General features: G+C 40.5%; 1 protein-coding gene across 1 annotated transcript in view; it reads right to left on the minus strand.

The window, feature by feature from the left end:
* The window catches only part of SBNO2 (strawberry notch homolog 2), a 160102-nt gene that overhangs the window by 47931 nt on the left and 89324 nt on the right, over nt 1–22847 (minus strand). The window contains exon 4 of the mRNA XM_044671710.1: nt 8415–8561. Within this exon, the coding sequence (XP_044527645.1) occupies nt 8415–8561 (147 nt within the window). The remainder of the gene's footprint in view (nt 1–8414; nt 8562–22847) is intronic.

Genomic DNA, 22847 nt, shown 5'->3' on the forward strand with positions numbered 1-22847 from the left:
GGGATATAAAGATAAAATAGGAAACAACTGCCACTCTCATGAATCTTCCACTATATCTGAAGAAACATGAACAATATGTACATGTATCAGAAAGTATAAAATAGATACAGAAACCCCCTCCCCACAAAATAATTTCAAGTGAGGGACAGTTAGGTGACAGAGGATAGAGCCCTGGGACTAGAGTTGGGAAGACTCACACATGGGTAAGTCGTTTATCCTTGTTTGCCTCAGTTTCCTCATCTGTAAAATGAGCTGGAAAAGGAAATGACAAACCATTGTAGTACCTTTGCAAAGAAGACCTCAAATCGAGTCACACAGAGTTGGACATGACTGAAACAAATGAACAATAACAATAAAATTCAAGTGAGAGAAATAAGAAGTAGCTTGAGAAAGTGGCAGCTGGGTAGACAGAATGCCAAGCCTGGAGTCCAAAGGACTTGACTAAGACATCTCCTTGGTAAAGTGGGTAAGTCACTTAATCTCAACTGCCTAGGCCTTGCCCTTCTGTTTTACAGTTGTTACTAGAATAGAAAGTAAGGGTTTAAAAAAATTACTTGAAAAAAAGAAAAAAGTTTGAGAACAGGGAAGTAGCTGCTAGGGGTTCAGGAAAGGTGCTAGAGCTGAAGAAAGAAGAGGAGTTTTAGGAGGCCAAGGGGTTGAGGTAAGGCATTCCAGGTCTGGGGTAGATTAGAACAAAGCTGCAGAGATAAGGGAGGGAATATTATATGAGAGGAACTGCAAGAAGGTCAGTCTGGTTAGATTGCAGAGTTGGGAGAGAGGAGTGATGTGCAATTAGGCTACAAAGAATGATGAGTTATAAAAAGCTTTAAAGGAATTTTTATTTGATCTCAGAGACAATAGGGAGTTTACTGAGAAGATTGACACGGTAAGATCTCTGCCTAAAGGGAGAAGAAAAGGCCCTGCCTCATCACTAGAGACCTGAGGAACAGAGAGAGGACTTAATGTGGCCAAGGGATTTTGAGAGGAAGCAAAGGGAAGGAGGAGGAGCTCAGTGATGTATCTATCAAGTCTATCAGCTGAGGTCCTCAGAAGACTGTAGGCAGACTTGAGGTTTGAGAAGGGAAGAGAAGGCTTACAAAAGCTTCAATGGAGAGTGAGCTGGGAAATGAGTCAGTTAGCAATAAAAGGCCTGCTTCATTGCAGTGAGGGTCAGAGAACTCTAATGACAAGCTTCAGGGTGTGACCAGTCATCCCTGTGCCCTTGTGGGGAACAAAGTCATGGGAGTTGAGACAAATAGTTCAGTGGCTTTCCCAAGGTCCTACAAGTGATATGTAAGGACTCCTGGGGTTCCCAGTTCAAGCTGCTTTTCAATAATGACCTTCCTAGGAAAAGGGACTCCAATCCTATATTTCTTTATACTCTAACTCAGGACCTGGAAAAGCCAGCATTCCCCAGTGCTGCTAGTTGTCAAGAAAGCCATAAATTCAGAATGAATGGGAATTCCAACAGAGGGCATTCCTCCTACAGGTTGGACTAGACCATGGAGAGAGGACCCACTAAGTCTCTGACCACAGCAGATTCCAAACCAGGTCATCTAACTTCAAATCCAGTGAACTTTCTACTTTACTGAAAGCAAAGAACATCCCTAAGAAACAGAAGGAAGGGGAACAAGGGGGGAGAAAGGGAGGTGGAGATGGGGCATGTTTTCATTAGCAAGAAAAGCAAAGTACACTTTCTGACATGTCATTAAACTCCTGGAGCAGGGAGGAAGAAATGTCCCATGTCCCATCCTCTCAGCAGCAGGGAGCCTGGCCTCCTCAGATAAAGGCAAACTGGGAGGATAGGTGCTGGCTTGCCTAGCCATGTTCCACCTCATTGAAGAAAGGTACAGAAGAAAGCTGAAAAATTTGCCTGCTCTAAGAGATACAGACAGCACACACTGATGATGTCTTTGGGAGAAAGAGTTCCCTATAACCAGGAGGCACCATTCTGATGTGACTATGTGCCAAGATTAGCTTCCTCCATTAAAAGAGAACACTGTTAATACTTATACCCATGAAGAAGACTGAATGGATAAGACTCAGTACTTTGATAGAATTGGAATTTTCCAGAAAAACACAGAAATAGGCTCATTTGAATCAGGCAAAGGTATCAAGTGAGCAGAATAAACTGATATAGCCATTGAGCTATCATATTTATTTACAGGATCTAAAAGTTGGATGGAAACACAGAGACCTAAGAAAGCAACTAGGTGGCACAATGGGTAGAGGCATTCAGCCTTGAGTCAAGAAGACCTGAGTTCAAATTCAGCATCAGACACTACCTGAATGTATGACCCTGGGCAAGTCACTTAACACTATTTGCCCCGGTTTCCTTATCTGTAAAATGAGCTGGAGAAGGAAATGGCAAATCATTCCAGTATCTCTGCCAAGAAAACTCCAAATGACACAGTCAGACACAACTAAAAACAACTAAAAACAACTAAATAACAACAGAGATCCATATCTCCCCTAACTTTGCCACAGAGAATCAAGTCAAGGTTTTGGAAGCCTTACTTGAATCTCTGAACATTGTATGACTACAAAAAGCTGACCTTTTGTAATCACTTATTCACCCCATGTGAGCAGCCCACCTTTTATACTTAAATGCTCTTTGGTAACATTCTCTACTCTGCTCCTTCATAATTTCTTATTTGCAAAATATTTCTATCCATTCATGCCTGACAGGTACTTCCTGATTATTGCCTTTTGGATAACCCTCAATTTCAATACTTTGGAGATTATATTTATACTACATCAGAAGAGAATTAGTATTGGGAGGCAGGTAGGTGGTTCAGAGGATGGGTCAAAGAGATGGGAGGTCCTAGGTTCAAATCTGACCTTAGATACATCCTAGCTTTGTGACTCTGGCCAAGTCATTTAACCCCCACTAACTAACTAGCCCTTACTACTCTTTTGCTTTGGAACCAATACACAGTAAGGTTTTAAAAAAAAAAAACAAACAGTATTGGTGTTAAAAAAGATTGGATTTTTTTTTTCAGGGGAGAAACTTGAGATTATTAAAAGACCTCTGAAATTAACTGAAGGCAATACTGTTCAACTCTAGGCCTAAACCATTATCCATTGCCAGCATCTCTTTGAGCTTAAAAATATATTTTGTATCTCTTTGAGCTTAAAAATATATTTTGCAGTAGTCTTGAAATTTTAATTTGTTTAATTTAAACTGAAAAAGGAGGACAAAGAAAATGCCTGACAAATAGTCACTAGGCTAGATGCCAGACAGTAGCAAATATGTGAGAAGAGTAGAAGTTGACACTTAGAAAGAAGCTTACCCCCCCCCCAAAATCTCCATGGCCTCAGATCCACATCCACAAATGGGCCAAACAAAGGTAATGAACAAAATCAACTAAAGAGTAAGAACTAAAAATGTTTTGTCCTGGGTCAAAAATATGGCATGGAATGCACAGCAGTCCAATTGCTGTCATGAGAGGAAGGGGCTGTCTGGCCCTAGGGATTGGAAAGGTGGAGAAGAGACATGTTGGACTAAGGCAAAGGGAACTAAGGGCAACAAGGCACTGGAAGGCAGCAGAGACCCTGGGAATTAAATGCCTCCTTCCTCAAATTTAAAACCCCTAGAGCAAACTTGTCCTGTCTAGAAAGATTACAAGAATGGAAATTTGCCCCCTTTGGTGTTAGAGAGAGTTGGAGAGATGAGTCTTATGATGGGAATATAGTACTGGAAAAGTGACCTTTTTTTTTAAATTTAGGAGATGTTTCTATGGTTACATGATTCATGATTCCCCTGCTTTGCCTCCCCCCTCCCACAGCTGACAAGCAGTTCTACTGGGTTATACATGTATCAGTGTTAAAAACCTATTTCCATGTTATTCATATTTGCAATAGAGTGATCTCTTAACATTAAAACCCTAATCATAGTCCTACTGAACCACGCAATGGATAATGTGTTTTTCTTTTGCGTTGCTGTTCCCACAGTTCTTTCTCTGGATACGGATAGCGGTTTTTTTCTCATAAGTTCCTCTGGATTGTCCTGGGTCATTGCATTGCTGCTAGTAGAAAAGTCTATTACATTTGATTGTGCCATAGTGTATGAGTCTCTGTGTACAATGTTGTCCTAGTTCTGCTTCTTTCACTCTATAATCAATTCCTGGAGGTAGTTCTAGTTCACATGGAATTCCTCTAGTTCATTATTCCTTTCAGCACAATAATAAATATTCCATCACTATCAGATACCACAATTTGTTCAGACATTCCCCAATCGATGGGACACCCTCCCCATTTTCCAATTTTTTTGTCACCACAAAGAGTGCGGCTATAAATATTTTTTATACAAGTCTTTCTCCTTATTATCTTTTTGGGGTACAAATCCAGTAGTGGTATGGCTGGGTCAAAGGGCAGACGGTCTTTTAAAGCCCTTTGTGCATAATTCCAAATAGCCTTCCAGAATGGTTAGATCAATTTACAACATTTATCACTTTCCTTTGCTGTAATATTGGCCAGCCTGATAGGTGTGAGGTGGTATCTCAGAGTTGTTTTGATTTGCATTTCTTTAATCAGGAAGGATTTAGAGCATTTTTTCATGTGCTTATTGATAGTTTTGATTTCATCCTGTGGAAACTGACTATTCATGACCCTTGACCATTTGTTGATTGGGGAATGGCTTGATTTTTTGTAAATTTGACTTATATATTAGGGAAATTAAACCTTTGTCAGAGAGTTCTGTTATAAAAATGTTCTCCCAGTCTGTTGCTTTCCTTCTAATTTTAGTTGCATAGTTTTGTCTGTAGAAAACCTTTTTAATTTGACATAATCAAAGCCATTCATTTTATATTTTGTAATGTTCTCTATCTCTTGGTCTTAAATTCTTTCCTTTCCCACAGACCTAACAGGCATACTATTATGTACACCTAATTTATTTATGATTTCAAGGATTATATCTTCTTAAAAAGGAGGAGAGTTTAAAGAAGGGGGATGAGTGGGAAGTAAGAGAGGTAATGGCATCATATGATGAAATCCAGGATCCAGAGTGGGAGAGAAAGTAAAGAGTATTTAGTTGATAATCAGAAGCAGAAACAGAAGGGATATTCTAATGGAAGTTAACTCCAAAAGTCACTTAGACTGAAGGAGGAAACATACGAGTTTGGGAAGCAGACCAGAAACCTGACATCAAGGTATGACATCTGCCTTCATGACATCATTTTACTTTTTTTTTTTTTTTTTTTTTAATTTTAAACCCTTAACTTCTGTGTATTGACTTATAGGTGGAAGAGTGGTAAGGGAAGGCAATGGGGGTCAAGTGACTTGCCCAGGGTCACACAGCTGGGAAGTGTCTGAGGCCGGATTTGAACCTAGGACCTCCTGTCTCTAGGCCTGACTCTCACTCCATTGAGCTACCCAGCTGCCCCCCATTTTACTCTTTAAAAGGTATATGAAGTATAAAAGGTATAAAAGGCAGCTGGGTGGCTCAGTGGATTGAGAGCCAGGCCCAGAGAGTTCAAATTTGACCTCAGACCTTCCTAGCCCTTACTACTCTTCTGCCTTGGAACTGATAGTTGGTATGAACTCTAAGACAGAAGGTATGGGTTTAAAAACAAAAAAGACATGTAGAGAAGATGAGAGAAAGGGTCAATAACAAAAGGTGACTTGCAAAAGCATCATAGGGACTTTAAAAATAGCATAAAGAACATTTAAGCTCAGAATGGGCTAAAGTTAGTAAAAGTTAAAAGTAACAAAAATTGTTATGTAATGTAATGAATGAGTGAATAAAGCATTTATTTAGTACTTATGACATTGTGTTTAGTATTGGAGATATAGATGGAAAAAGTTAGGACCTGGGCTCTAGGAGCTCACATTCCTAAAGCTGAGGAAAAAATGGATTATTCAGTGTAGAAAGAATGATGAAAAAGAATGATGGAGGGAAGGAAGAATTGCTCAATTTTAATTTTACTTCTGCATTCTGTGTCAAGGAGAATAACTGATTGACTGGAAAGGTCAGAATAAAAGTGGCTAATCATGAGTCAATCCCCAAGATCAGTAGGGAGATAACTGCTCTTGAAAAGCTCAAGTCACCAGGTCCAGACAGACTACATTCCTGGGGACTGAGAGAACTGGCAGATGTGACTGATGAATTAATGATCTGGGAAAGATCCAAGAGAATAGGGGAGATACCACTGGAGTGGATAATGGCAAATGCCACAGAAGGGCAGCTGTAGGCTTGATGTAAGAACAATCAGAGCTGGACTAAAGTGGAATGGGCCTTCCATTTAGAGATAGAAGGGTATATAGGACCTTACATGCCCCTTTGGGTTTTGTCATATGAATCCAGGTCCTTGGTTTCAAGTCAAGACCCCTTTGCACTTACGTACTACTAACTTCTCTCAGGGGCTACAAAAAATGTAATGTTCTCTTAGTCTTTGTATATTTGAAGGTAATAATCAGGTCTCCTTATTTTCATTTTCTTCTTCAGGGAAAACATACTCAGTTCTTTTAATGGATCTTTGTTCAGTCCTGAGAGAGAACCCTCCTCCCCACTGAGATGGGGTCTTGTTCTAGCTTGATACAGACCCTTCTGAAATGGACGGCTGGAAACTTAGTACAGCACTCCAAAATGGAATCTGACTAGAGTAGAGGAAAACAGCAAAGGGGCAATCACCTCTGTTGTGAGCATTGGGGTTGATCATTCATTCCTACAGCTTGGGGCTGGGGAAGGGGGTTGGCTCAGTCTATAGCCATCAACTCTAGTAAAGGTCAAGGAAATAATGGGAAGTATAGCACACATTCAAAATCTTTCTCTTTAAAAAAAAAAGGAAAAAAAAACCACCTATTACTGGAAGACTGAGTCATAATTACCAGCGCAGCTTTCTGGAGGGGAAAAAAAAACACAATTTGTGGGTACTTTTTGTTTGTTTGCTTTAAATGCGAACATATTTGACCATAAGGTTAAAATGAGTGGCCCATAGGGCCTCATCTTAAACTAAGTAGCTCAGATTACAATGATTTCTATGGGTTAGAAACAAATTGTTCTCTTTGGGAATCTTGGGCTCACTTCAAAGACAGCTAGGACTTTTCTGATTCTTGCTCTCTCCTTTCTCTAACCCTACACCCTCAGGTTTTAGTGTCCTCCTAGCTACAACCCAGTTTCTTTGCATTTCCACCATACAGATTTTGTATTTATTTATTGGCATGAATGTTATTTTGCCTGAGGAGAGTCCTTGAGGCCAAGTACTATTTCATGGTTATCTCTGTGCCTGAAACAAAGTAGGTTGTATCTAGTGCCTGACACAAACTAGGCCCTCAATAAATGTTTGTTCTCAAGATCAAGGCTGTAGAGCTGGAAAGGACCTCAGAAGCCATCTGGTCCTTATAGATGTGGAAAACATTGATGGGGGATGAGGGAAAAGGATCCGCCCAAGGTCACACAGTGAGTGTAAGATTATAATACTCATTTTATAGATGAGGGAAAGACATAGGGAGGGTAAGAGATTTGCTTGTGGTCATATAAATTCTATCCAGTCAGAACTTAAGCCTTAGGCCTTCTTATTCCAAACTACAAAGGGAGCAAGTCTCAGATACAGGATTTGAACTTAGGGGTCCTCTAAGTGGAAGCCTTTCCTGAATAAAACATGGCTTCTCAGGAATGGCCACAGCTCATCCCTGGCCATGCTTATGAAAGCCAGCCAATCTCATCAGGGTTAACAGCAAATCTCTTTGATTTCTAGACTCCTTAGGAAAAGTTTAGTAGATTTGATGCAAACCACACATATATGTACAAAGAGTAAGACAGTTCTCAAAATAAGTAATTTAATTCCCTCTGATAAGTCTTAGTGTAGGAAATAAACAGCATGAAGGCACCCATCTGAAAAGAGAAGGTTGGAGATAAGTGGAGTAAGGCTCTATACAACAGCAAGAGAACAAGTTCAAGCTTTCATGCGACACTAGACAAGTCATGTCCCTTTTCTCTGGGCTACAAGTTCCTCGTTTGTCAAATAAAGGAGTGAATCAGATGATCTCAAAGGTCTTGTTTAACTCTCATGAGGCAAGAACTTCTAAGTCATTTTATTATTAAAAAAGGCATGACCAAAATAACTATGCGCCATACAGAGAAAAAATAGGAAAGGGATTTTAATCAAAAAATATTTTGGAAAGAACATAATTTTTTTTTTCCAATGAGTTCCAAATCTACCCAATGCATACAACCATCATCCTACCTTTCTACTCTGTTCATAAAGAAACTGTTGAAGAGCTTGTCAAATGCCTTGTTGAAGTTTTCAGTCAAGCTAGGGCTTTCATTGTCTCAGGCTCTTAATCTACCAGCCCAGTAACTGTCAAAAAAGAAAATCAGATTTCCTTGTCCTGTCTTACTTTAAGTGAACCCTTGCTAACTCTCAGTGCTCATTTCATTGCTTTCTAAACACTGTTCACCATTAATAACTGACCTCTTCTTGGTTTTGTGATGGAGTGTTCACATCCCACAGAGTCTGGCTGAGGTTTTCAGCTGGCTGAAAATCTGCAGAGTCAGCAATATCTGAGAGGGAGCCAACAGGTGACGAGAAAAGGGAAGTGTCATCGAGGTATGAGGAGTCCTGAAAAAAGAAGACAGTCCAGAATAAAAAGAGAGCATTTGATAATTTGCATTCCATGGATATGCACTTACATTGAATACCACCTTTAAAAACAACAACAACAACAACAACATCCTTGCCTTCTGTCTTAGAATCAATATTATGTATCAGTTTCAGGATAAAAGAGTGGTAGCAGCTAGGTTAAGTGACTTGCCCAGGGACACATAGCTAGGAAGTGTTTGAAGTCAAATTTGAAACCAGGACCTGCTGTCTCCAGGCCTAGCTATCTATCTACTGAGTCACATAGCTGTCCCAACATTTTATAAATTTTATCTCATTTGATCTTTATAACACATTAGGGTTTCTAGTGTGCTAGATATTATACTAGGGAGGTACTGGGGTTACAAAGACAAAAATGAAACAAAAGGTCATAGTCTCTAATAGAAGCCACATTTAGATAGATGGCACTTTAAGATTTACTATGTACTTTATAATTTGCTTATTGGCTTCTCACAAACACAGTAGGAAGTGGGTGCCATTATTATCCTCATTTTACAGATGAAAGAACTGGGACAAGAAGTAACTTGCTCAGTGTCACACAACTAGTAAGTATCCAGGGCTAGATTTGAACTCAGGACTTCCTAACTCTGTGTTCAGACCTTCATGCACTATGGTGCCACTCTGATAGAAAAGTTCAGAGGGAAGACAAATATGGCTCGGGGTGAATATAGGAATTCTGATGGGAGCCATACTTCAATGCTGGATAGGGATGGGCAGAAGGTGAGTGGACCTTGAATGCCAGGCTAAATTGAGATTTGACTTGGTGAGGAGCCGCAAAAGGTTTGGGATGAAGGAATAGCAAATACAAAATATAACAGAGAGAGAGAGAGTTCTGGAAGTTGTGGGCAGTCTGGATTGGAGCCAAGGCAACAATTATGATAACACTTTGAATTTCTATTACACTGTTCTCTCTCTGTGACAGCTCTGTGTGGGAGATGTAGGATATTCCCATTTTACACATGAGGGCACAGGCTCAAAAAGGAATCTCAGTGGCTTCTGAAGCACAGCTGTGTGGGCTGGTGTTGATGCAGAGGGTCTGAAGAGTACTGCCCTGAGCCAGGGAGAACAGGAAGCAGGTAGTCTGAAATCCTGAGGACACCCTTAATCTTGCCCAAGAAAGGGCCTGAGGCATTAAATAGTTGGAAAAATACATATCAAATGCCTGCCGTGGGCTAGGCACCAGGGATACCCACTGTGCTGGCTGAAAAGGGGACAGTGTAGCATCCCACACAATCCCTGCCATCACCTCAACTGCTCTGGCTACCCTGAGAGTCTCCAACACACGGAAGGCTGGGATGGACTATACCAGTGACAATCTCTTCCAAGGCACAGGGGACAAGAAGACTCCCCTAACTACACCAGGAAGAGTAATAATCTCCATCTTCTCCTAGAGCAGTACTCCTTGGATGAAATTGAACATAGCTTTCCCTCATTCTCTCCCTTCCTTCCTTCTTATCTTCCATCTTAGAATCAATACTGTGTATTGGTTCTAAGGCAGAAGAGTGATAAGAGCTAGATAAATGGGAGTTGTGACTTGTCTATAGTCATATAGTTAAGAAGTGTCTGAAGGGGCAGATGAGTGGCTTAGTGGACTGAGAGCCAGGCCTAGAGATGGGAGGTCCTAGGTTTAAATCTGACCTCAGAGACTTCCCAGCTGTGTGGCCCTGGGTAAGTCACTTAACCCCCATTGCCTAGCCCCTTACCACGCTTCTGCCCCAAGGTTAAGGGTTTAAAAAAAAAAGTGTCTGAGGCCAGATTTGAACCTAGGACCTCACATCTCTAGACCTGGCTCTCTATCCTCTTAGCCGCTAAACCGTTCCCACAGCTTACTTTTCTATAAAGCTTTATACCACAAGGCAGAGTGAAGACATATCCTCATTTTACAGAAGAACAAGCAGTCTCCGTTGAGAAGTCAACCTGCTTATATAGCTTACTCGGCAAAGACAAGCCTCTGGGCTCCAATTTCAGCCCTCGTTCCACTCTGCTACTGCTGTCTTAGAGACTACAATGAGGTCAGCCTGACCCTTGGCTATTGCCAAACCCAAGAAGCAACTCTGGGAGGAATGAACTTAGCTTCCCTTTTGATCTGTCTCACAATAAAAACCCCGTTTCCCAGCAAAATCTTCTAGAGAAGGACCATCAAAGCATTTCCCAGGCATTTGCCTTGGGCACAAAGTAATCATCACTCAGGAACAGGGAGAGTCTTGGGCTCACAGCAAACCCTGTCACTCAGACCCCTGGATTCCCAGCTGTGCAAACATCCAGGAAGTTGAATGTCTGGATCTCTTTAGAAGTAGGAAGTTTTTCCTCAAGCCAATAAATGGGAAACTAGCTGCTTTGGAAAGACCAGGCCAATTTGGTGTCAGGATTGAATGGTCCAAGGAAGTGTCCTTATTGAAATACGCACAATCTCAAAGTACTTACACAATCCCCCCAAATAGGGAGCCAATTTTGAATAACAGAAACACAGATTGAGAGGTGGAACAAACCTCCAATCTTAAAGCTCTGCTTGTCAGTCAACTTTAAAGTTCCTTCCACCTCTAGTTCTGTTATGTTGCTCAGTCATTTTAGGTATGTCTGACTCCCTGTGACTCCATTTGGGGTTTTCCTAGCAAAGATACTTGGAGTGGTTTGCCATTTCCTTTTCCAGCTCATTTTGCAGATGAGGAAACTAAGGCAAATGAGATTAAGTGACTTGCCAGGGTCACACAGCTAATAAGTTCCTGAGTCTAGATTTGAACTCGGGTCTTCCTGACTCTAGGCATGTGTCTCCTAGCTGCCCCACTTCCAAATCTATATTCCTGTTATTCCAAACTGATTGTGCAATGGGATGGGGACAAAAGACCAAAATCAAAATAGTCCTCGAGTTTACATTCTGAGGGGGTAGGGGTGCACAAAAACATACACCTAGAAGAAACACAGCCAAGGATTGGGCAGAAAAGGTCTCATGCAGAAAGTGACATTTGACCCAGAGTCTTGAAGAAGTCAAGGAGTTCAAGAGGCTGAGGTAAGGAGAATATTCCTGACAAGGGAAACAAGACACAGAGATGAGCATGAGAGAACTGAGTGTGAAAAACATTGAGAAAATCAATGAGAAGAGCACAGAGAGAAGAGCAGTTTATACAAATCTAGAAAAATATTTCAGAGCCAAATCACTCAAATGGCCCATCAGATTCTGCACATGCTTGTGGTATCCAAAGGGTAACTTCTCAAGAGGAGAAGCGGGATTGGGTACCTTCATGATAGGATGTGAGGAGTTCTACAGAAGGATACCCTTAACTCCAAATGTCTCTAGCACAAGTCTGTAACCCTCATATTAGAGATCCAATTAATATGTTTAGAGGATTGAGAGCTAGAAGGGAATTTAGAGATAATCTAGTCCAAGGTCTCACTTTCACAGAGAAGGCAACAGAGACCCAGGGAAGGGGGAAGGAGCTGCCCTGAGATCATAACACTGAGAAGGAACAAGGCCAGAATTTGAATACTACTTTGCTGACTCCAAATACAGGGTTCCTGTTACTCTTCCATTATGAACTCAAATTAGATTAATTTAAATCAAACATTAAGGGCAGCTAGGTAATGCAAAGAGCACCAGGTCTGGAGTCAGGAGGACCTGGGTTTAAATCTGATCTCAGAAATGTCCTGTGTGACCCTGGGCAAGTCACTTAACCTCAACTGCCCAATCCTTGTTGGTTTTCTGTCTTAGAATTGATACTAAGACAGAAAGTAAGAGTCTTTAACTAACTAAATAAACCAAACCTTTAATAAACACATACTATGAAGAGCCCCCCTTGAACCCCCCCACCCCCCTTGGAGTAGGGAACAGTCAGGATAATAGGGACTCAGGTTTTTTTCTCAGACATCTAGACTATGTGACTCTGGTCAATTTATTTAATCTCTCTGCTTCAGGAAGTTCTCAGACTATAAATTTAAAAATTACCCATCATCTTCATCACTGTAGGAAGTTCCCATCTAGTTGAAATCTAGGCTCAGAACTATACTTCCCTAGAATACTTTGAAGAGCTTACAATTCAAAAGGGGGTACAGATACTTACCGGGATAAAGGGAAGCCCAGGCAAAATGGATCTCATTAATAATGAGAATCAAGAGTCCTTTTTAGAAATAGCTTTTCCCACTGCTTTTTGTTTTTCTATCATAGACATTTAGGAATCTACCCTACCTCACCCCTCAGGGAGCATTCCCTTCTTACAAAGGAGGGAGATACATTTCTTCCTATTCAAAGATTTATCACTAATTGAAATTTTAAAAAAGGGAAAAAGAGCCCACAGTTGGCAAAGATAACCTACATACTGAAAAATCTGCCATCATGTATAATATCTCTTAATCCTTCATTTGTACAAAGAAGAGAGAAAAGCACACTTTATCTACTTGAAAAGGAACAGGAACTAGAGTGGGCTGGTTTTCCTGCATGGTAAAAAGATGGATAAGTATAAAGCATGTGGCCCTAGCAATGGTGGACTCTACATTGGGGTACCCCAGGGATTCAATGAAAAAGGATGAAGCCTTGGGGTATGGAGCTCAGAGAAGTAGGCAAGTGGTTAGGAGAGCCAACCTTATAAAGTTATGAAAGGCATATTTCCAGGGAATTTCTCTCTACTACTGAGATTAACTTTTAAAAAAGAAGGTGGAGGAGGGGAGGGGAGAAGCCCAAACCATCCTAGTAGTGAGATTTTGACCAATTTAGTCTCTGACTCTCATCAGTGGCCTTGTGGTAAGTATGGATCTTCCCTCCCCACTCAGCCCCTATATCCTCTGGCTTTTTCTAACTCTCTTACTAGGTTTGTTTCCCTTCAACCTGCCTCCATACTAGCAGGGACATCTGCTAAGAGGGAGAGCAGCTGCTACATCTGGGGTTCTAGGTAACCCTGGGAGGCGGTTTCCTCTCCTACTTTTAATTGCAGGGGGCTCCACATTCAGCAAGTCAGTGGGACGACTAGATTATTTTTTAGAAACAGATTTTTGTTTGTGCATCATATAAATTTACCCCTCCCACAAAGAAATCCCCCATAACAAAGATTTTTTTTAAAAGGGGAGTTAAATATAAAAATTCAGCAAAACCGAAATATCTCTTCTATGGGGCCAAGTTTATTCTCTATAATCCTACAACTCTGATTTTAGATTGTTCTATATGGGTTTTGTTTTTTGCATTTACATTGATCTGGTCATTCTAAACTGTTTTCTTGGCTCTGCTTACTTAACAGTATACCAGAATACATAAGTCTTTCCAAGCTTCTCTAGTCATTATATTTATCATATTTAGCACAGTCAGGAAGATCTGAGTTTACATCTGGGCTGAGAAACTTCCTAAATATGTGATCTTGGACAAGTCATTTAATGTTTGCCTCAGTTTCCTCAATGGTAGGATGGGGATGATAATAATAGCACTTATCTCTCAGAATTGTTAGAAGGATCAAGTGCAGTAATATGTATAAAGTGCTTAGAAGGGGGCTGGCACATGGTAGACTGCTATATCAATGCTCTCTCTGTCTCTGACTCTGTCTGTCTGTCTGTCTCTCTCTCTGTCTATCAATCATTTTACAATAGGACTTCATTTTACATGAACTCAACACATGTGAATTGGGGTACTCACAAAAATGGCAGAAAAATATCTAACATAAAAATGTTCTCAAATGGCACAAAATCTTGGAGCAATTCTTCCAGTCACACTCACCCTGGCTCTGAGAAGTGTTACAATGAGTCACTGCATTGTTTTGCACCAAACATTAGCTCCTCCCTTGTAACAAGTAGTGTCTGCGTCAGAGCCATGCTTCTCTTTGTTTCATTAATGCTATTTAGTTATTAATAATGGCCCCAAAGTACAAGAGTGGTGACTCTGGGAGGTCTGATAAGCCTAGGAAAAATCATGGAGTGCCTACGTATGTTCATATAAGAAATACTAAATAATGGGGCTTACTATTAATGTGAGATTTTAAACTTATGTGAAGGGTTTTGCAAAGTATTTATTAGGAGCATGTAGGTGGCTTGGTGGATAGAGAGCTGGGCCTGGAGACAGCAGGTCCTGGGTTCCAATGTAGACTCAGACAGTGACCTTGGGCAAGTCATTTAACCCCAACTGCCTAGCCCTTATTGTTCTTTTGCTTTGGAACTGATACTTAATATCAATTCTAAGACAAAAGGTAAGGGGTTAAAAAAAAAAAGTGCTGGTTATGTAAAAAGAAGTTCTCCTATACATTCATGCACAGCGATTTGTTTAGCCACTTTCCAATCAATGGGCATTTACTTTGTTCCAGGTCTTTGCTCCCACAAAAAGTGCTACTTTAAACATTTTGCACTATGAAGGAGTTTTTTCTTACTGACCTTCCTGGGCATATGTGTGACAGTAGAACTTTGGGTCAAAGAATAGGGCCATTTTGGCCACTTGATTTGCAAACTGAAAGGACTACCATAGAGAGGCATGTATGCAGGTGACCCAGGTGTCCAGGCTAACTCCCAGCTCTGGCATCCTGGGCCTTGATGTCCTTTCTTTCCCCATAGTCTCCACATAAGCTTGTTGATGGGCATGGAACAGGGGTGGCTGGACAGCTCTACTCTGATGCAAAGTCCGCTACGTTGAACGACTAGTCCTCCATAATGAGCATCAATGAGCCCTGTTGTTCAACAAAATTGTAACAATCTGATAGGGACACACTTCTTCAGTTTCAGAGCTGAAAGTGACACTAGACTAGCTCACAGAATTCAACTTCATTTCATTTTTGGAAAAAGACGCCTACAAGGATGAGGAACCCACCCAAGGTCATGCCAGTCAGTGGTATAGGCAGGCCAAGATCCCAGTATGCAGCCTGGTGCTCTAGGCAAGAAAGAAAGCTTTCTTTGTGTCATGCCTAAGGGCAATACATTTCTTTCTCTTTAGTTTAAAAAAAAAATCAAAAAACCTTACCTTAGGGGGCAGCTGGGTAGCTCAGTGGATTGAGAGCCAGACCTAGAGATGGGAAGGTCCTAGGTTCAAATCTGGCCTCAGACACTTCCCAGCTGTGTGACCCTGGGAAAGTCACTTGACCCCCATTGCCCACCCTTACCACTCTTCTGCCTAGGAATCAATACACAGTATTGACTCCAAGAAGGGTTTAAAAAACCAACAACAACAAAAAAAAACTTTACCTTCTTGGAATCAATACTATGTGTTGGTTCTAATGTAGAAGACAATTAAAGGGTAGGCAATGTGGGTTAAGTGACCTGCCCAGTCTCTGAGGCCAGATTTGCTCCTGTCTCTAGGCCTTCCTCTCAATCCACTGAGCTGCCTAGCTGCTCCCAATGCACTTCTTTATTAAACTGGATTTGATTGCCTCCATTGGATGTGATGGTTTTTATTCAAATAATTATAGAACTGGAAGATTAATAAATTCATTGAAACTCTACTCAAAGCATGAATCTCCTCTAAAATACACAGACCAAGGTTGTCCAGCCTCTATCTGAAGATACCCAGTAGTGGGGAATTCATTCCTGGAATCCCCCTTCCTCCCAGAGAAGGAAATGAGAATCATACCAATAATAATAAGAGCTAATTTGCATGTATTGGTTTTTAATGTTTAATGTTTGTAAAGTGTTTATCTATCATTTGGCTGCATAAGAACCTCTCAGCTTCTGCAAATAACAAATGAGAGATTCAGAAAGAAAGTCATATGTCTCTAGTCACATAGGAGTAGGATTAGAACTCACGACTTTACTGATTCCAAGTCCAAGGTTTTTTTCTACTACTATGTTGCTTCTAAACAAGAACCAAACTACTCAGAGAAAATGAGGATGGCACAACCATTTACAAGACTGCCAGGAGTCTGAAACTAATATAGAAGAAAATCTTCTCTCTCTGGCACCAAACAAAGCACCCCCCAAGAATGTTCTGCTGTACATGACGGGAGTGATGGCCAGGCATTCTGCCCAGCTCATGGGAAGCAAGGGGAGAGAAGCAGGAAGAGATCAAGGTCTCAAGAAAACAAAAGGTCAAGGTATACAAATTTGCCTGTTACCACTAGTGGGCTAATAAAATGAGATTTTTCCAAAAAGCATTCAATAAACCTTTATTAGAGGCAGCTGTGGCTTAGTGGTTTAAGAGCACTGGCTCTGCAGTCAGGAAGATGAATTCAAATCCAACTGTAAACACTTATTGGTGGTGTGATCCTGAGCAAGTCACTTAATCTCTGATTGAATGACAAAAAGATCCACTGGATCTACTGCAGAAGGAAATGGCAAAGCACTCCAGTATCCTTGCCCAAAACAACAACAACTCATAGAGAGCTATTGTCCATGGGGGTCACCAAGAGTCAGACATGAATGAACAACAAAACATTTATTAAACATCTTCTCTGTGTCAGGCATTGTGCTAAGGGCATGGAGATATGAATAAAAGAAAGGCCAATCATTATCCTCATGGAGTTTACAATCCAATGGGGGAAGGCAAAAGGAGGAACCTGGCATGAGATTTCCTGGAGGAGAAACCAATCAGAGCTACTGAGGAAAATGGAAATGTATTTACATGAAGGAATGAAATTATATAATCAGATGATCCTGGTTCTAGAGCTGGCTCTGCCCCTTCCTGATCTTCCCATAAAATGAAATAATATTGGGACAGTCTCTACTTCCCCAGGCTGCAAGAGTTCCATACAATTGTATGCCATTAACCAGACATAAAAAGAAGCTCGGGCTTCTACAACACATGAATACTTACAAAGTGTTTACTTGATAGCATTAGGCCTCATAAGAATCTCACAACCCTATGAAGTCAATACTACATGCAATTCCATTCTGCAAATGACATTTACGAAAAGCTCTCCTCAAAGCAAAACCTGTAAAGAAGGCAGTGCAAGGATTACTCTTGCCATTTTAAAGAAAGGAAAACTGAGACTGAGAGAGGGGAAGGGGTATGCTCAAGGACAAACAATAAGTGGTGGAACTGAAACTCAAACCCAGATGTCTATAAGAGGACTACAGAAAAACTCCAGTGGCCCACTTACATTTGTGGAAGAGGGAGAATACAACAGAAGTCACCCCAAAGGTCAATTCCCCTAATGATGCAGGGTGATTAGATAAAGCCCCTTACCTTGGAGGAAGAGGGATTATTAGACAGAAACAGTTGGAGTATATGTAAGTACAAACCCCTGATGCCAACAAAATTCTACCAACCCTTGAGTTTAGCCTTCTATGCCCTATGAATGAGGTACATAGGAGGCTACTTACCCTTTGATGGATACAGTTGAAAGAGACTTGCATACTTTTTGTCTACCTCTGTGTAAAATCACACAGCCCTTAACATCAATTAGGGGTCTGACCATTGGACTAGTATCCAGATTGAACAAACTATAACTTTCAGGGTGTGGCCATATTTGTGATTTCATTTCCCAGATCAGTAAATATAAGAAAATTAGAGAGAGGAAAATAAAGTAGAAATGAATATGTTTATTTACTAAACTGGTTCATCCCCAATAAATCCTAGAGTCAGATCAACTAAGTATGAATTTTAACTTATATTCCTTACAGTCACAAACACCTAAGCTGCAAACTTATATGAAGTAAATCATAAAAAAACACCCCAAGAGCTCACATTTATATAGTGTTTTAATATCTACAAAGATAGGTATGTCATCCTATGATGGCATTTGGAAGAAGTATGTTCAGGCAATTAAGATTTCATAGGATGGTTACAGCTTTCAAAGAAAATTCTATCATAAAGAAGAGTAGCACAGGCAGTAATGGGATGCAACTGGAATGCTTGCACAGGAATGTCCACAATGACAGGATCACAGGACCATTTGAGTATTTTAGTATGATGGGAAATGAATGTTGGACCTGGAAGTCAGAAGACAGGTGGGCCCCACTTTGACCTCCCTAACTCCCTCTGCCTGGTACTATAGCAACCTGGATTTACTTCTTATTCTCCAGCTCGACTGAGCTCCAAGGAGGCAGAGCCTAATTTTAGCTCACTTTAAATAGCCTTCAGGAACTCAGACAGAGGTATGAACATAGAATATGCCTTGTAAAGTCCCCTGATCTGTTTCAAAACTGGCTCCAACAAAGACTAGTTATGCAAGTATGGGCAAGTAACAGCCTCCCTGAATCTGTCTTCTCTTCTGGAAAATAGGGGCAATAATACTTATAGCTACTTGACCTCAAAGAACTACTGAGGGAAATGCTTTAAAAACCTTAAAATATTATAAAAATTGAAACAGTTGTTATATCCCCCATAGATCCAAGATCCACATTGCAAATGATTAGGAAATGGTTGTCTAATGAATGAATGGATTGACTATGTTTCCAACCAGTCTAAAATTTTGGCCAAGTATCAGACTCATACACACACACACACACACACACACACACACACACACACACACACAGATGGTAGAATTAAAGCACATTAGAGCAGAAAAAACTGGAAAGAAAGTAGGTGCAACTGACTGGGGAATTACTAAATGAATTGTGATACAATAATGTAATGCAGTATTAGAGCACTATCAGAAGCAACAAACATATAAGAATTCTGAGAAGCATGGAAAAACGTGAACTGATGCAAAACAAAGAACCAAAAAGAAAAAAATACACAATGGCTCAAATGATGTAAATTAGTAGAAAACTAACTTTTCCACCTCCCTTCCACAAAAATTTTCATGAAAATGGTCACTGTGTAATTAGAATCAGTTAGTAGTCAATAAACATTATTAAATGCCTACTATGTGTCAGCAGAAGCACTAAGAATGCAAAAAGAGGCAAAATAAATAAAGTCCCTACCATCAAGAAGCACAGTTTAATGATCACCATGCTTGACCAACCCTGTTGAAGAGGTAAGAAAACATACCTCCTTTCCCACTTTGCAGAGAGAAGGAGAAATATTGCACATACTGTTTGACATAGCTAATTTGTTGGCTGATTTTGCACAACTTTTTCTCTCCTTATTTTTAATCTTTGGCTGGTTTTCTGGGTACAGGAAGACAAAGGAACATATTCAGAAATGAAGATAACATAAAAACAAAAAACTGGAATAACCCCCCCCCCCCAAATATCTGGTTTGATGGAATCTTGGCCAGCACTTTTGTTCTTCTGGCACAGGCTCTAAGATCTGAGAGTCACTTCCACAACACTGTTGTCAAGGGAGAGACTGCAGAGTTCAATTAGTCCTAACCTACCCCTAATTTTAAACATGGAAAAACTAAGGCCCATAGAGAAGAAGGAACTTGCCCAAGGTCATACAGTTCCATTGTGGTAGTGCTGGGACTTGTAGTCCAGTGGCCCCATGGTACCATGCTCTGATTTTCTGGATTCTACCTATGGGGGAAGTTGAATAACTTAATTAAGAGCCTGGGCAGACATAGACAATCAAATGCTGTAGCAACAGTTAGTCTTGGGTTAATCACTCTCCACAGGGTACTGTCTCATGCTCTGTCCAGTCAGGCTAAAGTGTCTCAAGTGACAAGGCTAATTCTATTTAAAAATCCCAGTGCAATCTCATAAAATGGTGAGAAATGAGACCAAGGTCAAGTTACCAGGCAAAAGGGCCCTCTGGGACAGACCCTGAATGAATAATAAGCCTAAAAGCTGCCATTCCCTCTTTCCCCCAGCTCACTTATTAACCTGTTCTCAAGACTAATCATTTCTTCTGCTTTAAGTGATGGAGCTAAGTGGAAAGAGCAATGAATATGGAAGGGTGGCAGAGGACCAAAGATTCTGATCTGCAACTTGAAGAACCTGAGGTTGAATCCTGACACTATTTATCATCTCAGGCAAGCTACATCCCATCTCTAGGCCTTAGTTCATTTTTTCAATGGAAGAGTTTGAATTGCATAACCTCTAAGGTCCCTTTTCTTAGTTACAATCTCAAGAATCTGAGTTTTCCATTTTAACTAACTAACCATGGGAAAATGACTCTTCAGTTTCTTCATTTGTAAAATAATACTTTCATAGAAAGGTTGGGAGGATTAGCAGACACAGCAAAGTGGGCATGTAGGTAACTCACTGGATTGAGAGCCAGACAGTCCTAGGTTTAAAAAACCTCAGACACCTCCTACCCATGTGACCCTAGGCAAGTCACTTAACCCCTATTGTCTATCCCTTACTACTCTTCTGCCCTGGAACAAACACAATTGATTCAAAGACAGAAGGTAAAGGTTGGGTTTTTTTTTTCCTTTCCTTTTTTTTTTTAAAGGAAAGTTATAAGGAAGAAATAGAATTATAGCTATCAAGTACTTTGGAAGACATAATGCTATAGAAATATCAGCTGTTATTATTATTCACAACACAGAGATTTCTGCAACTTTCTGCCTATGCTTTCTCACCTGAGAAAAGTCATGAAAAAGACTAAAGGAGCAGCAGAAATGACCAGGATGGAAGAAAGGTGGCATAGCCACACGAGACTGACATTCCAGCTAATCAATCAGTATATATTTATTAATGATCTACTTTGTGTGAGATACTAGATTAGGCACTGGGGAAACATCGACAGAAATGAAATAGTCCCTCCCCTCAAGGAGTTTATAATCTATAATAATAGCTAACATTTAGATAATATTTTAAGGTTTGCAAACTGCTTTCCAAATATTTCATTTAATTCTCATGACAACCTCAGGAAGAAGGTGATTTTAATTATTCCCATTTTACAGGTGAGGAGGAAGCTAGGGCAGACAGAAGTGAAGTGACTTGCCCAGGGTCACACAGCTTTGAAGTGTCTAAGGCTGGATTTGAAGGTAGATCTTCCAAGCCCAGAGCTCTATTCACTGTATCATCCAGCTGCCTCACAGTCTAGCCAGAAGAACACACACATATATAGCTAGATAAGAGACAGAAGGTAATAGGGGAAAGGGAGACAACTCTAGCAGTATCAGATAAAGTTTCATGTAAAAAGTGGCACTTGAGATAAAGTTTAAAGGAGTTGTAGTGGAGGTGAAAGTGTATTGCAAACATTGTCAAGGCACAGAAAGGAGATGGGGAACAGTAAGAAGACCAGTCTGACTGGACTATAGTGTGTATGGAGTAGAATAAAGTATAAGAAAGGTTAGCAAGGTAGGTTGGAGTCAGGCTAGAGTAGGCTTTAAATGATAAGACAAGTTTACCTTTGTACCTAGAAGCCATAGTTAGCCAGGAGAAAACACAAGGCGACACCAGCACTTGAGGACAAACCTTTGTGGCGACAGCAGCTATGTAGAGGATGGATCAGGGTAAGGAAAACTTGGGGCCCAAACTCCTGATTCCTTCCTATCAGGAAGGTTGGATTCTGAGGATTGCCCTCAGCCTATGATGTCAAAATAAGGGGATAGTTTTACATTGGGTTAAAAAAAAAAAAAAAAGACTTATAGGACTGTCCATATCAGTGATTCCCAAACTTTTTTGGCCTACCACCCCCTTTCTAGAAAAAATATTACTTAGCCCTCTGGAATTTTTAAAATTTTTAAAAATTTTAATAGCAATTAATAGGAAAGATAAAGGCACCTGTGGCCATCACCGCCCCTCTGGATCACTGCAGCACCCACCTGGGGGTGGTGGCGTCCATTTTGGGAATCACTAGTCCATATCAAGGGCAGCTAGGTAGCAAAAAGGATAGATTGTCAGGCTTAGAGTCAGGAAAATCTGAGTTCAAAATTGGCTTCAGATACTTTCTAGCTATATTGTGTGGCCCTGGGCAAGTCATTTAGTCCCAGCTGCTTAGCTTTGCTACTCTGTTTTAGAAGTGAGACAGAAAGTAATGGTTTAAAAAAAATTTTTAAATAAAACAAATACCTGCCAAACTGCTCTGTAGTTTCACTAGAAGTTCTTGTCAAATAGGGAATTCTTCCCTCAGGAAATGAATGTTCTTCGACTTATCAAACACTGGGGTGAGTCCAATTGTTGCTGGCTATTCTATAACCTGACAACCTCAGGTTCTTCTTCCTTTATGCCTACTCTTTTTTTTTTTTAATTTCCCTTGAGCCTCTAGACTTTTTGTAACCCAGCTTTTGGCCTTCCATACTGAAAAGGCTATTTATTTAACCACCTCTTCCTCCAAGTACCATAATGTATGATGCTGTGAGGGAACATAGATTACAATCTTTCCACTGCTATTAAAGACCCTTCTTTATAACTACTTTGGTATAGCAGGACCTCATTTTACAGGAACTCAAAACGCTTGAATTTCAGCTTCTGTGGAAGGTCACATAAAATAGGACCTAGTGTCTGTCCTTGGTTTTTCTCAGGTTGACAAGGCTCAAAACCACTTTGTAAGGACAGTGGGTCAGTCAGTCAAAAAGC

The sequence above is a fragment of the Gracilinanus agilis genome, chromosome 1 (assembly GCF_016433145.1).
Source record: "Gracilinanus agilis isolate LMUSP501 chromosome 1, AgileGrace, whole genome shotgun sequence".
NCBI classification, from domain to species: domain Eukaryota; kingdom Metazoa; phylum Chordata; class Mammalia; order Didelphimorphia; family Didelphidae; genus Gracilinanus; species Gracilinanus agilis.